This window comes from Protomyctophum parallelum (genome assembly GCF_964188405.1).
Source record: "Protomyctophum parallelum genome assembly, chromosome: 18".
Classification (NCBI taxonomy): domain Eukaryota; kingdom Metazoa; phylum Chordata; class Actinopteri; order Myctophiformes; family Myctophidae; genus Protomyctophum; species Protomyctophum parallelum.
In genome coordinates this window covers 23,087,978-23,102,023 of record NC_139716.1, presented here as the reverse complement: position 1 = coordinate 23,102,023, position 14,046 = coordinate 23,087,978, and the positions used below count along the sequence as shown (strand labels likewise).

Below are 14,046 nucleotides of genomic sequence, written 5' to 3'. Positions count from 1 at the left end.
TGACCATTCAATCGTGATAAAGACAAGTCTCTGTCTACAGCAAGTGCACATTCTATAGTCGTGGTTCTATACCTAAATTTATATTTCTGAACGGCGGTGTCGTTCGCCAAAAAGAGAAGAGCTACAAGCTAACAACGTGTCGAGGCTCAATGCGGTGTTCATTTGAAGATCTGTTCCCTTTGCTCCCACCGCCCCTCCCCTCACTGTGTTGCTCCGTGCTCTTCCCTGTCACTGCTTGCTGTCTGTCAGCAGCGGCAGACAGAAAATAAGTCAGAGCGAACTCAGCGGGATAGCATTAGCATGATAGCACTGATTCAGAAGGAATTGCTTGGACCCTGAAACGTTATTTGCAAAGTTTTTTTGTAATGTTCAAAGTTCAAACGTAACTTTGCCTTGCTTACAAAAGTGTGTGCCCAGCATAAATGATAATGCGAATGACCGAACTGGCTGGATTACCGTATTAATATCAGTCAGTCAGTCAAAGCCAAGGAGAATGTTACAATACTAATTCACCATCGAGCAGCCTCTGCACTGTCTGAATGTCACACTAACATGATGGAACAGCAGGATAAAAACGGATAACCTGTCTATCCATCCATGAGCAACATATTATCTATCTAGCTCTGGTCCATAGCTCTAATGTGTTGCACGTATTAGAGGTATGGAACAGAGCTACTATCGATCTATCTACAAAGTATTAGCATAAAACAAATTGATTATAGATTATATGAAAACAAACATAACAATGATATCATGATGAATATCACTATTTTGTGATAATTGCTGAAAAGATAGTGATATAATATTTTGACATATTATTTTCCACCCCTACCTCATATCACTTCATTAAAGAAAAATCACACCCATGTTAAGTGAGGGGCGCTCTTGTCATCATACATCATCAGATATCATCTCATACTGGCCAATCAGAATGCCTGTTGCCTGTGATTGGTTAGCTGATTTGCTCGTTTACATATGACATACATCTTCCCTTCAATGTCAATGGCGTTTAATTTATGTCATATTTAGCAGAATTTTGACGTAATTTCTCTGTTGATTGTCAATGGCTCATTTTGAGATGTGTGGGGACAAAGGCTGTATATAGGAGGGGCTAGCGCCCCTTAAAAATACATAATTTTTCATCGTGCTCCTAAAATAATTTGTGTGCTACTAGATTACTTAGGCGCACACGTGCTACTTGGAAAAATGCTAAGCGTCGAGCCCTGGTCATGAATACTTTCTGCTTCCAGTCACTAGTTTAAAGTCTCATTTCTCATGTCATAATATTCTTTTTGGAAAATTATGTTCCCATTTATTTAAAAAAATGTCCATAAAGTCGCGTATGTTCTGAGGGGCGTGGCTACCGTTACAGTCTATGAACGTGAGCCACCCCCCGTTCGAGTCAAAATAAAAACCAACTAGATAAAGTGCCAATCGGCACAGGTCTCCACCAGGATTCTTCCTCAGCCTAGTGGGAATATGCGTGCACAGTTTCATCGCAATCGGACGCTGCGTTGAGGAGTTGTGGCGATTTGTACAAAGCGGGCTACTCCTGAAAACTGTAGGAGCCAATCGTGGCCAATCAGGATGGAATATGAGAAATCAAACAAACCTGTCTTGATCACATGACTATGGAGATCATGTGTACCGATTTGCGTGAAATTTGGATAAAATCTGAAGGAGTAATAATAGAAAATGTGTTTTACATATGCCAGGGGTCGGCAACCGGCGGCTCTAGAGCCGCATGCGGCTCTTGAGCACTCCCCTGGTGGCTCTCTGTAGCATTACAAAAAAATCGATGAAAATGTATAAAGTTTATTTTTTCACATTTTTATTTTTCATTTATGGTTTCTGTAGGAGGCAAAACGTGACAGAAACATTCTTAAGTTTCCCAAATTTGTAAAAATGTGTAGAATAAATATTAAGTTTCAATAATGTCAACTAAAATTCGCGTCATAGCATGCGACGCATGCTGCGCGCCAGACACTATTATAAACAAACCGGTGGGTGTGTGAGGCTGGTGCCAGCTGCTACGCTATGGCTTCTACAGGGAGAAAAAGAAAGATAGCAGACGAAAACAGAGGATTTAACAATTCGTGGACAGACGCTTATGCCTTCACAGCCAATGCAGATGGATTTCCTGTATGCTTGATCTGCAGTAGCCCATGACGCAACAGCAGCCTGTTTTCGCAATCGCAGTCCAAACGTGTATATAAACATTCCGATTTCAAATATAAGGTCCTCGCCACATGTGCCACGGGGGTTAGAAATTTGCTGGTACCGTGATTAGCATTGCTGCATCCCGCGTTGTTTAATAAAAAGCATTTTTATCCGAGCGCCCCGGCTACTTTTCTCAAACGGGGTTGGGAAATCCACAGTTGCACACCGGTTGGGGGCGCGTAGTTGAAAGCCAATGGCAAAATAACAGCTCGGATAAAAATGCTTTTTATTAAACAACGCGGGATGCAGCAATGCTAATCGCTGTACCAGCAACATTTTAACACCAGTGGCACACGTGGCGAGTACTTTATATTTGGAATCTGAATGTTTATGTACACGTTTACAATGTAAATGTAGCGATTGCGTAAAACAGGCTGCAGTTGCCATGACGCACCATGGCTAAATCTGCAGTGACAAACTTATCAAACAATAAATAAAACGTGGCAAGCCGTTCAGACGGTGACTACAGTATATGAAGGAGTCATATAGACGTTGAAGGAGTCATATAGACGTATTATCTCCCGTGTTGCAACGAAACTATAGCAGCAGCCAGCATGAGTGGTGGAGTTTAAAGCTGGATCCACTTCTTAAAAGTTAGTTTGCTGACTTTGCTCCCTTCTGCTTTCTTCAGCAGTTCTGCGACTGCAACAGCCCTCTTTCTCTCATTCATGCAAACTTAGCATGCTTTCCCTGGAAATGTCTTTCAACGTTACTTTTTTATTGTTTGATAGTTTGTCACTGCAGATTAATAAGCATACAGGCAAATACCGATATTGTAAACCTCCCAAAACACGACACACTTGTGTGGAAAACATGGAATGCTCTTCCAGACAATTACGGAAGCGCACTCGCCTATATTAGTTTGCATTGCACAGTGCGCTCAGTGCGCTATTTCCGAACGTGCCCGTAATGAAAGTTAAACCATAGCGCACTTTTTATTTTGATAGATAGGCTAATATTCACTTGCAGCCCTTTTGTCTTCATTATATAAGCATTTTAAGGCTTAAATTTTTTTGCGGCTCCAGATAGATTTTGAATTATTTTTTTTGGTCGAAAATGGCTCATTCAACATCTTGGGTTGCCGACCCCTGACATATGCTATAAAGAGCAGATGTGAAAAATTCCAGGCAAAGGTTTTTCCTTGGCCTCTAGGGAGTTGGCATACAAAGTTATCCACAGATCCGTGCAGTTAGAGGTAAAAACACTTTTGGGCCAGTTATAGCGCCACCTTGAGGCTGAGTTGAAATTGTTCTCGGCCTAGTGGGAATGTGGGTGCACAATTTCACGGAAATCACGCGATGTGTTCATGATTTGCAGCATTTTGTTTGAAACTGAGCACTCCTGTGAATTTTGGAAGCCAATCTTAACCAATCAGGATGGAGTGTGAGAAATCTGAAAGACCCGTTTGGTTGAATGGCTCTAGAGAGACTGTGTACCAATTTGCGTGATGTTTGGACACAATCTGTAGGTGTACTGTGCAAAAACTTGTTTTGCACAAAGCTGGTGGCGCTATAACAGGCCGTTCTGGAAAGTTTGGGGCAGAGGTTCATGGTTGGCATCCAGGGAGTGTGTGTGCAAAATTTGGCATCGACCGGGTTAACGGTGGCCGAGATTAGCTGCTCACGGACAGACGGACGGACACACGGACACACGGACGGACGGACACACGGACGGACGGAGTGCAAAACATACTCTCCCCCATGCCTTCGGCTGGTGGAGACAACTAAGAAGAAGGGGGGAAGTCCCGCCTCGTTGTCTGGTCCAGCCAATGGCCAGCTGGGCCAAAACGGATCTAGAAAGATGGCGATTTACAATACAAGGACTGACTGGCTTCATTTTACGTCCATATCAGACCCAGCGAACGCTTTGTACATATTGTTTTTACAGTCTATGATATATACACATATACATATACATACATATATAAAAACTAAAGGCTAGATTCAGGATGCTTATCTGCTTAACCCATTCTGAACGGGAATCCATTTTGGTGTTAGCATCATGTTATGCTTTAGCTATTGAAAAATAGCAGATCTACAAGCTCATAGCACGCCACCGAGTGGCGCGCTACGAGCTTTTAGGTCTGCTATTTTTTTTTAAATCGAAGAACGACAGACATTTTTTTAGAATCTGATCTCAGGTTAAAATGGGTTCATCAGACCAGTGTGTGTGTCCAGTGGAAACCTCGTATGAATCTGATCTCAGGTCAGAATGGGTTAATGTTGTTTTTCATATGAACGTCTTCTTCAATCTCGGAACCGGGTCTGAGAAAGAAGCGTTTCCGAGTCCCAACCCTAAGTGTGACGCACGGCGAGTTTGAGAGTGGTAGAGTGTGGGATTCGGTCGGCTCCACGGCGGCCAGCTAGAGGAAATTGTTTGGACGACCGACCGTCACAGGGGGGCGGCAACCGCACGCGGACATGTGTGTGTGTGTGTACTGTTTGTGTGTGTGTGTACACACATAAAGACACACGTGCGCAGGAACATACACCAACGTGGAGGCGTACACATTTTAACACACCCCGTTCCCATTTAAAGAGCTGCATGTGGCTGGTGGCTGCAGTCAGTGTGTGGTCTGCCTCTCTCCCTCCAACGCTGGAGAAGACAATAGGACAGTGTGCAGCACACATGTCCCACAACAAAGCACAGAGCCACCCTTTGAAGAGCACACATCACATGGGCTGCTGTGGTGGCCCTCCTGCCATCTATCACTCTGTCCCTCCAGAGAGAGTCTCTTTCTCTCTCTCTCTCTCTAAAAATGTAACTGTAAGCATTAAGCAAGCATCGATTTTTTTGCACCTTCAGGAGCTAAATTCAAGGCTCACACCGGCATCAATACATGTCGTTGTCTATATTTTAAAGCTTCCACTTCCGTTTGTTTATCTTATCTATAAAGTGATTGAAATTTTACAGACCTGCAATAACTGGGTCAATGCACATTTGAAAACAAAAAGGCATAAAATCAAATCAACTATAACATAACTGACAAAACACACACATTTAAAATGTGTTGAAATACCCTGCAAGTCTCTGGGAGTTGACCTTCATGTTGTACTGAAATGAACAGAATCCAATGGCTCCCAAAAAGCAATTGTATGCTTTAGAAAAAGGTCGGCAGTAATGTCAAGTATATGAATGAATACGTCAGAGCCTCCGTCCATCAGTATGGTCCCAACTGAACCCTAGCGGTCCTATTATGTCACTATTCACTTCAATGGAAGTTGAAGCATCAGCATAGACTGACTGACTTGCGGGTAGTACCCCTCGAGCGTTGATATGATTGGTTGCCTCCTATCATAGTACCCTCGAGTGTTGATATGATTGGTCGGCTCCTATCATAGTACCCCTCGAGCGGTGATATGATTGGTCGGCTCCTATCATAGTACCCCTCGAGCGTTGATATGATTGGTCGGCTCCTATCATAGTACCCCTCGAGCGTTGATATGATTGGTTGGCTCCTATCATAGTACCCCTCGAGCGCTGATATGATTGGTCGGCTCCTATCATAGTACCCCTCGAGCGTTGATATGATTGGTTGGCTCCTATCATAGTACCCCTCGAGCGTTGATATGATTGGTTGCCTCCTATCATAGTACCCCTCGAGCGTTGATATGATTGGTCGGCTCCTATCATAGTACCCCTCGAGCGTTGATATGATTGGTTGCCTCCTATCATAGTACCCCTCGAGCGTTGATATGATTGGTTGCCTCCTATCATAGTACCCTTCGAGCGTTGATATGATTGGTTGGCTCCTATCATAGTACCCCTTGAGCGTTGATATGATTGGTTGGCTCCTATCATAGTACCCCTCGAGCGTTGATATGATTGGTCGGCTCCTATCATAGTACCCCTCGAGCGTTGATATGATTGGTCGGCTCCTATCATAGTACCCCTCGAGCGTTGATATGATTGGTCGCCTCCTATCATAGTACCCCTCGAGCGTTGATATGATTGGTCGGCTCCTATCATAGTACCCCTCGAGCGTTGATATGATTGGTTGGCTCCTATCATAGTACCCCTCGAGCGCTGATATGATTGGTCGGCTCCTATCATAGTACCCCTCGAGCGTTGATATGATTGGTTGGCTCCTATCATAGTACCCCTCGAGCGTTGATATGATTGGTTGCCTCCTATCATAGTACCCCTCGAGCGTTGATATGATTGGTCGGCTCCTATCATAGTACCCCTCGAGCGTTGATATGATTGGTTGCCTCCTATCATAGTACCCTTCGAGCGTTGATATGATTGGTTGGCTCCTATCATAGTACCCCTTGAGCGTTGATATGATTGGTTGGCTCCTATCATAGTACCCCTCGAGCGTTGATATGATTGGTTGGCTCCTATCATAGTACATATCATAAACGTGGGCCAACTGGTTTCTGTGATTTCAATATTCAGCCACTTCTTCTTTGGAACTCTCAGGGAAACATTTCTTTTTTTTATATCAACATGGTATTTTCCCCAACATTGAATGATGGCGTGTGTCAATGATGTGATTGATGGGAAGATAAAGTGTAAAATGTGTGAGTTCAGTCTGGAAAAAACACACACACACACACACACACACACACACACACACACACACACACACAGACTGACCTCCACACGTCGCTGCCCTTGGAGAAGGTGGAGGCCTTGATGACCTCGGGGGCCATCCAGGCATAGGTTCCGGCTGTGCTCATCTTGGTGGTCTTGTGCCACTCCCTGGCTAGGCCGAAGTCTGTGATCTTCAGGGTCACCCCCTCCATGTCCTCATCGTCCATGGGCAGGGCCAGCAGGACTGGACAGGACAGGACGGACGCACGGAACGCAGGGAGGGAGGGAGGGAGGGAAGAAGAAAAGGAAGGGACAAAGAGAAGAGTTACAGTTTACCCAGTTCAGTCAGATAACTCACGAATAGATTGAACATATATTTATTATTGAATGAGAATACAAGTTGTGCATATAATATTTTGGGGTTCGGCTCTGCTACATTTTTCCTCCCTGCTCGGCACAATTATACAACCATCATTAACAATTATACAACCAACCATCATTAACAATTAAAAGCAAGGATCAAATATACCACGGGGAACAGAAATAGCGAGCCCACCGGTGGTGCTGGGGTGGAGGCAGGGCCGGATCTACCATATGGGCACTTTGGGCACGTACCCAGGGGCCCTTGGGCACCAGGGGCCCCACAGAAAATGTCCCTGCTAATCTGAATGAAATAAATGGTGTCTAAAAAGATTAGTGTTTTATTGTTGCATTTATTGGTGAGAAGGGCAGCTGAAAAGTGCAAATTGTGTGTGTAAAGCAGCAACAATGCGCTAGATTGGCTGTCACTCTGGGGGGGGTAGGCGACCGGAAATAGGCCAATATAACAGCATAAAACCGCCCCAAAAAACAGCAAAAATGTTGCACGCGGGTGAAGGGGGGGACCTTCACCCGCGTGTGGTGTTAATCCAGCCCTGGGTGGAGGTGGGAGCAAACAGAACTAAGAGCAGAGTCCACCGGTGGTGGAGGTGGGAGCAAACAAATTATATGTACCCTAATTGTGCTGAATATAAGACTAGGTTTGTTGAGCATATATTGATTAGATACAAGTGAAGATTGACAGGAAAGAGGGAGAGAGAGACAGGAGAGACGCGCAGCAAAGGTCGTCATGAACGGGGCTCGGACCATGGGACACGCCGTCAGGCCACAGCCTATATGTGGCATGCGCCCGGACCGCTAGGCCAGCGGGCGCCCCTATACCGTGTCTGAAAACTGTGTCTGAAAATAGCACGTCGACAAGCTCACCATTTTCCCCCACAATGCACGGACGCTGGGTTTTTTAAGTGGTTAAATGACCAATTAGCGATGCCAATTAAAATGCACCGCTGCGTTGGCCTTTCTCACGCATAATAAAGAAACATTAAGACATATTGAGAAAACTTTAACACAAGACCTGCCTTTGCGCTCTAGCATTTACACGCACGCACGCACGCACATTGCGCGCACATGCATACACTCTCCCTCTTCCTCACATCCTCTTCCCCTTTTTTCTTTTAAATCACTACAATGTGAGTCTTAAATCACTACAATGTGAGTCTTAAATTTCCACATAAGCGATGACGCAGTAAATCACCACCACAGCGCCGTTCCGCAGATAGACACAATATAAAGCAATGAAATAGGATTCATTGCAAATGGTATAAGTTAACAAGCATTGCCATGGATGGCGTGCTATATGGCGTCAGGAGTCCCAGTGAGTATAGATGTGTCATAATACAGTATAGTGTTGGGACGATGGGTCTGTTATAAATACATAAACAACATCATAAACAATATGTCACACAGGTGTATCTGAGGCAAAGGTGCTCCAACCTTAATAAGGGGTAAGACCACTTTGGTAGAGGTTGGGGTTGTGCCTTGCCATGGTGTGACTCCAAATATGGACGAGAAATCTAAAATAATTGCTCAAGTGATTAGAAATTGAAATGGCTCTTATTTGCGCCGCCCTCGTTGAAAACAATGTATTTCCAACTGCTCGGTTTCCGCCCCCTCAATTTCGTAACTAACGATTTTGGTTTCCCAGCCTACTCTGTTTGACCAGAATGGAACAGAGCCTTCATTAGTATCATCGGTAACACCTGTGAAGGAAGTAGGGAAGGGCCCCCAAATTCTTTAAATTTCGTAACTCTATTAGATGGCTCTGATCATAACGTGTCCGCCTCGTCACCAGGTGCGCGACAAATCCGCTATTTATTTTAAATCATTACAAAACGGCGAATCAAACACATACAACAAATAGCGGGTTTAGCTAACCCCCCGCACTTTCTGATATGAACAATAAAGCCATCACACGTTTAGCACTCACAGTATCAAATGACACTGATCATCCGTACATAGTCATTTAGACAAAACTTTTAAATGGGGAAAAATACGTTTGTTTTAGTAGGAGTTGTATCCCTTGAACTCCCTTCAGCCACTGCAGCATTCACTAAATTGCCTCGCTGATATGGTGGTTCTGTGAATACTGGGGAGTGGGGACTTCACATGTATTGTCTTGGTGTTATGTTGTTGTGTGATGCCATGTTGTTTTGCCCTATGCGTGTCTTTCTGTTGGAACAGACTGTGAAGATGAATAACTTCACAATAAAAAAACAAATATTCTTATTATAACCCTTTGCTTACATACCAGCTAGGTTGTGTTTTGGGTAGGATCTATCCAACTACGGCTCAATTTGTACACGCAACACTTTTGCAGTAGAGAGCTGCATGGCTGATATTGACACATTCGTATTTCACAATTATTTTTGACCAAATACCTCAATATCACTATTGTGACAACGATGCATTTTATTTATTAGTATTATTATAGAGCGCCGAAGTCCTGACGTCACTCGCTCATCCCCTGGTTCATGGAAGTAATTTCTCTATGGAGGATGACCCCAGGTTATTCTCCATAGAGAAATTAAAATCGTCTCATATAAGCATTGTGGTCCAAAAATAAACAAACCGTCTTGGTGAAATTGTCGGGGAGGCGCCTCTGTATCGTTTACGACAGTCAGTCAATCATATTTTGATAGTCTGTTCCTAGCTAAATGTAACTAATTCAGCAGCAGTAACATTAGCGTTTTCGTTGATTCTTCATATCCATATGAGTGAAACAGCATGGATGATTTTCATGTAAAATCTTATACCTCTACCGATATTGGCGTCAGACTTTGGCGCTCTATTATGTGCTAAAAAACCAAGGTGATATTAAATAGTCTCATATACAATATTGAATATTGTTGCAGTCATAAACGTATCTCAACAAAAACAATTGTCATTTAATACCCTACTGCAAAAGTATAGTGAAAATATCTACATAGCTCCCAATATTCATCTATTTCCGCTAGTTCTGAAAATAACCCTAACCCCCTAACCCTAACGATTTTGGAAATACAAGTTTTCCAGCCGACTCTGTTTGACCAGAATGGAACAGAGCCTTCATTAGTATCATCGGTAACACCTGTGAAGGAAGTAGGGAATGTATGCATATAGCCCATTGCATTTAGCCCCGATGAAGACCTTTGTAGGTGGAAAACATGTTGGTGATTGCCTTTGTATCATAACAAAGTCTGTTTCCTCCTTTCTATACCGAGTGCCCGGATGGATCTTGTGATGTTCATCACACGCCCCGAGAATCATTCAAACACACACGCCACGTTCACACGCAGCGTTTTCCTACTACCCCACCAACCAGATGTTTGTCATGAGTCACGGCGTGCGATTCTGTGCCCTCGCCGAACTTCACGGAGATGTTGCACAAGCAGCTGATAAACACAGCCACTTATTGCATCATCAGGAGGAGCCGATTCTATACGAAATACATTATTGATATAAAGCCCTACTTTCAGTGTGCTAGGCTCCTGCAGGGCGTTGGAAAAGCCATGGCAGGAACAAGACGATGGCACTGGCACAGAGCGTGGGAAGGCAGGGCGTGTCAACATAGTAAGAGGCGACCAGCAGCAACATCAGGGTCCCTCGCAGCAAGCAACGTAGATAACACATCTGGTACCTGCAGCACGCCATGCACCATCATAATGATGGCTGTGATATCCCATTAACGACGGGAACTTGTAGATCTGCTATTTTTGAAAAGGCGTGAAAATGTGTTTGAATATATATTCTTTCACAGCAAACGTTTTTAACTCATATCTTCTGGGGGGGGGGGTCCCTGGAACAATATATTTTCTGATGGGGGGGTCGGCGTCCAAAGACGTGAAAATTGTTTGGGAACCACTGACATAGAAGCAGAGGTTTTTCAGAAAACTGTCAGGATTTAGAAGGCATTTTGTAGAATCTGTCCTAAATGGGATATATGTTCAAAGCCTAACTGCAACAATCAACCTGCCCGCGGTCTTCCATGAGCTCTCAAAACACTCCCCAAAACTTCTTAGATGAGGATGGTGGTCACATGTGTATCTATACAATATAGATGCAAGAACCTGTGGGAAGGGGTCAAGTATAGCAGCCAGGCTCCCAAAAACAGATGTGAGCCAAACAAAAGCTTGCATCATGGCAACCACGTAAACCCCAAGAGTGTCCCTACTCTGAGCAAAGATAGGCTAAAATTCAGTGAAAATAGCAGATCTACAAGCTCACATGCGACGCACTGTGAGCTTGCACAGTAGATCATGTGCTATTTTTAAGCTAAAATATACAGTAATACATTTTTATTTGAGTGCTGATTAACTCTCGGGGAGTTCAAATGACCAATTTTCCAAAATTGATACTGTATCAGTGTAAACACATGTTGGTTGCTGAAAGAAATAGATAGTGTATGTTAACACTGTGTTTCTCATCTCGCCAGAGTTTACATCCGGTTTTCAGCCTTCTCTCTCTCCCTTCCTCTGACATTGGTCTCGTAAATAAATAAGCACTGCTTCCCTTATTCGCAGCAAGTGATTAAAAAAACCGACATATTTGTCTTAACTGCTGTAGTAGCTAGGTTGAGTAATACTTTCACAGCGGATAGTGTTCAGTGTAGACGGTCAGTGATTCATGGTCAGTGGTGTTTTTTTTGTTTTTCGATCAATACTGCAACTGTGTTACATAACAGTTTTCAAATTGCATAAAAATAAAACCTTTGGAAAGTAACAGATCCACAGCTTGTAGATCGGCTATATCAAATGGCCGAAATGTATATACTTAGGGTTGAAGTGGTTACTGTATGATATACCTCAAGAAGTACAGTACTTGAGTAAATGTACTTACTTTACACCAGTGCTTCATGGCAGGCCTGGACTGGCCACTAAACGTACCAGACATGTGTCTGGTGGGCCGTCCCATAGTGGGACAGTGGCTTGTGGTGGACCGGTCTGGGCCAAATGTTAAATTAGTTGTCTGTTGGTTGTGTATCATTTATTTATTTTCTCCGTGTTTATCATTTATGTTGTTGTGTGGTGTGTGGTTAGGGTTAGACACATTGAGACGATGTGGAAACGTCGATCGTAATCATCGTAAGCAAGCAACATTATGCCTCCCGGGTTTTTGTACGGAACGGAAGCCCCCGGCTTTCAGAGTAAAAGCTGCCATATCTGCCCGGCACCCCGAGCTTCTATTTTGAAAGAAATCCCGGCGCTGATTGTGTTAAGGGGCTTATGTATTTAAAGTATTTGTATAAGCCTCAACCCGAAAGTATCTGCGTGCCGGTTGCGGTGGGCCTGTCTGGGCCAAATTACGCGAAAACATCAAGGCCATTTTTTTTTGTCTCAGTCAGTCCTGCTTCATGGTGTGTGTGACTATGGATCAAGTGTTGTGGCTTGGCACAAGTTGGCAGCCCTGCTGCTTCCCCTCCCCTAGTACACACTGCCAGGCCGGCACTGGCCTGCCGGGCGAGGCTGGCACGCACCGAAAGGCTGGGGGCAGAAGTACCAAAGAATCTGATCTATTATAGGGAAGTAAGGATCCTTGCTATTTGCAGTCACTTTCCGACTTCCTGGGCCAAGCACTGTTTTCTTTTTCCTCTATTTCAGTCTCTCTTGAGGCCGCACGCACTGTCGCATGTATGCGCACACAGACAGATACACACACACACACACACACACACACACACACACACACACACACAGGGTTTATCGCGATGTCGGCGTCTCTCGAACTTTGCCTCTCATTGCACATGCCCGCAAATATGGAGTCTCTCTCTCTCTCTCGGCAGACATCCTGTGCCATTCTTGCTGAGGCAGTGGTGTTTGACGTCACAAAGGAATGCAGCAACAAGAGCTTGTGTTGTCTGTGTGTGTGTGTGTGTGTGTGTGTGTGTGTGTGTGTGTGTGTGTGAGTGAGAGACAGAGAGAGAGAGAGAGAGAGAGAGAGACAGAGACAGAGAGAGATACTGAGACAGAGATGGAACAGCCCCCTCCCATAATGCACCTGTCCTGCTTCACTCTAACATCAGGTACATGGCCAGAATGTAATTTAGCCCCAATGATGAAGACCTCTGTTAGGTGGAACCATGTTGGTGATTGCATTGTAATAACACAGTCTGTTTCCTCCTTTTCTATCCTGGATGGATATTGTGATTTTCGTCACACGCCCCGAGAGAACTATTCAAACACACACGCCACGTTCACACGCAGCGTTTCCTACGACTTTGCCGAAGTTCATGGAGACATTGCGCAAGCAGCAGATGAACACAGCTCCGCTTGCATCATCCATTTAACCCATTTAGCCTAAAATGTATTTTTTTTGTTTTTTTAGAATGACAGTTTTCTGAAAATGTTGTGCTACTATATCAGTGGTGCTCAAACTTCAAGGACCCCCAAAATTATTTGGATTTGGCCGCAAGTCTACGACACCCCCACCCCCCCCTCCCCCATCTCAACACATTTTGTTCCAGGGACCAAATTTGAGGAAGAATAATACATATATTCAAATATTTGCAGATCTACAAGCATGTATCTGCTTACTTTTTGAGTAACCAAAGTATAAAACATGGCTAAATCCTAAAAGGTGACAATGATGCTTTCCTGGGGTTTTAAGTCCATTCTGAACGGTAACCCATTTTGGTGTTAGCATCATGTTATTCTTTAAGCTATTGAAAAATATTTTTGAAAAATCGAAGAACGACTGACATTTTTTTAGAATCTGATCTCAGGTCAGAATGGGTTAATCAGACCAGTATGTGTCCAGTGGAAACCTCGTATGAATCTGATCTCAGGTCAGAATGGGTTTTAAGTCCGCCATGCAGAATTACATTTGGCCCTCAGGGATCCGCAGCCAGGCAGCAGCAACGCCAGGAAAGCAAACCAGCCCCCCCCCCCACAAAAAAAACAGTCCAAACACAACCAGCACAATGTGGCGAAACCATTT

General features: G+C 44.1%; 2 protein-coding genes across 2 annotated transcripts in view; both read right to left on the bottom strand.

The window, feature by feature from the left end:
* The window catches only part of rela (v-rel avian reticuloendotheliosis viral oncogene homolog A), a 285,280-nt gene that overhangs the window by 190,004 nt on the left and 81,230 nt on the right, over nucleotides 1–14,046 (bottom strand). The gene's annotated exons all lie outside the window — the stretch shown is intronic.
* Nucleotides 1–14,046, bottom strand: part of LOC310875728 (mitogen-activated protein kinase kinase kinase 11) — a 75,286-nt gene that overhangs the window by 42,699 nt on the left and 18,541 nt on the right. Inside the window, exon 2 of the mRNA XM_083789046.1 lies at nucleotides 6,820–7,000. Coding sequence (XP_083645172.1) covers nucleotides 6,820–7,000 — 181 coding nt within the window. The remainder of the gene's footprint in view (nucleotides 1–6,819; nucleotides 7,001–14,046) is intronic.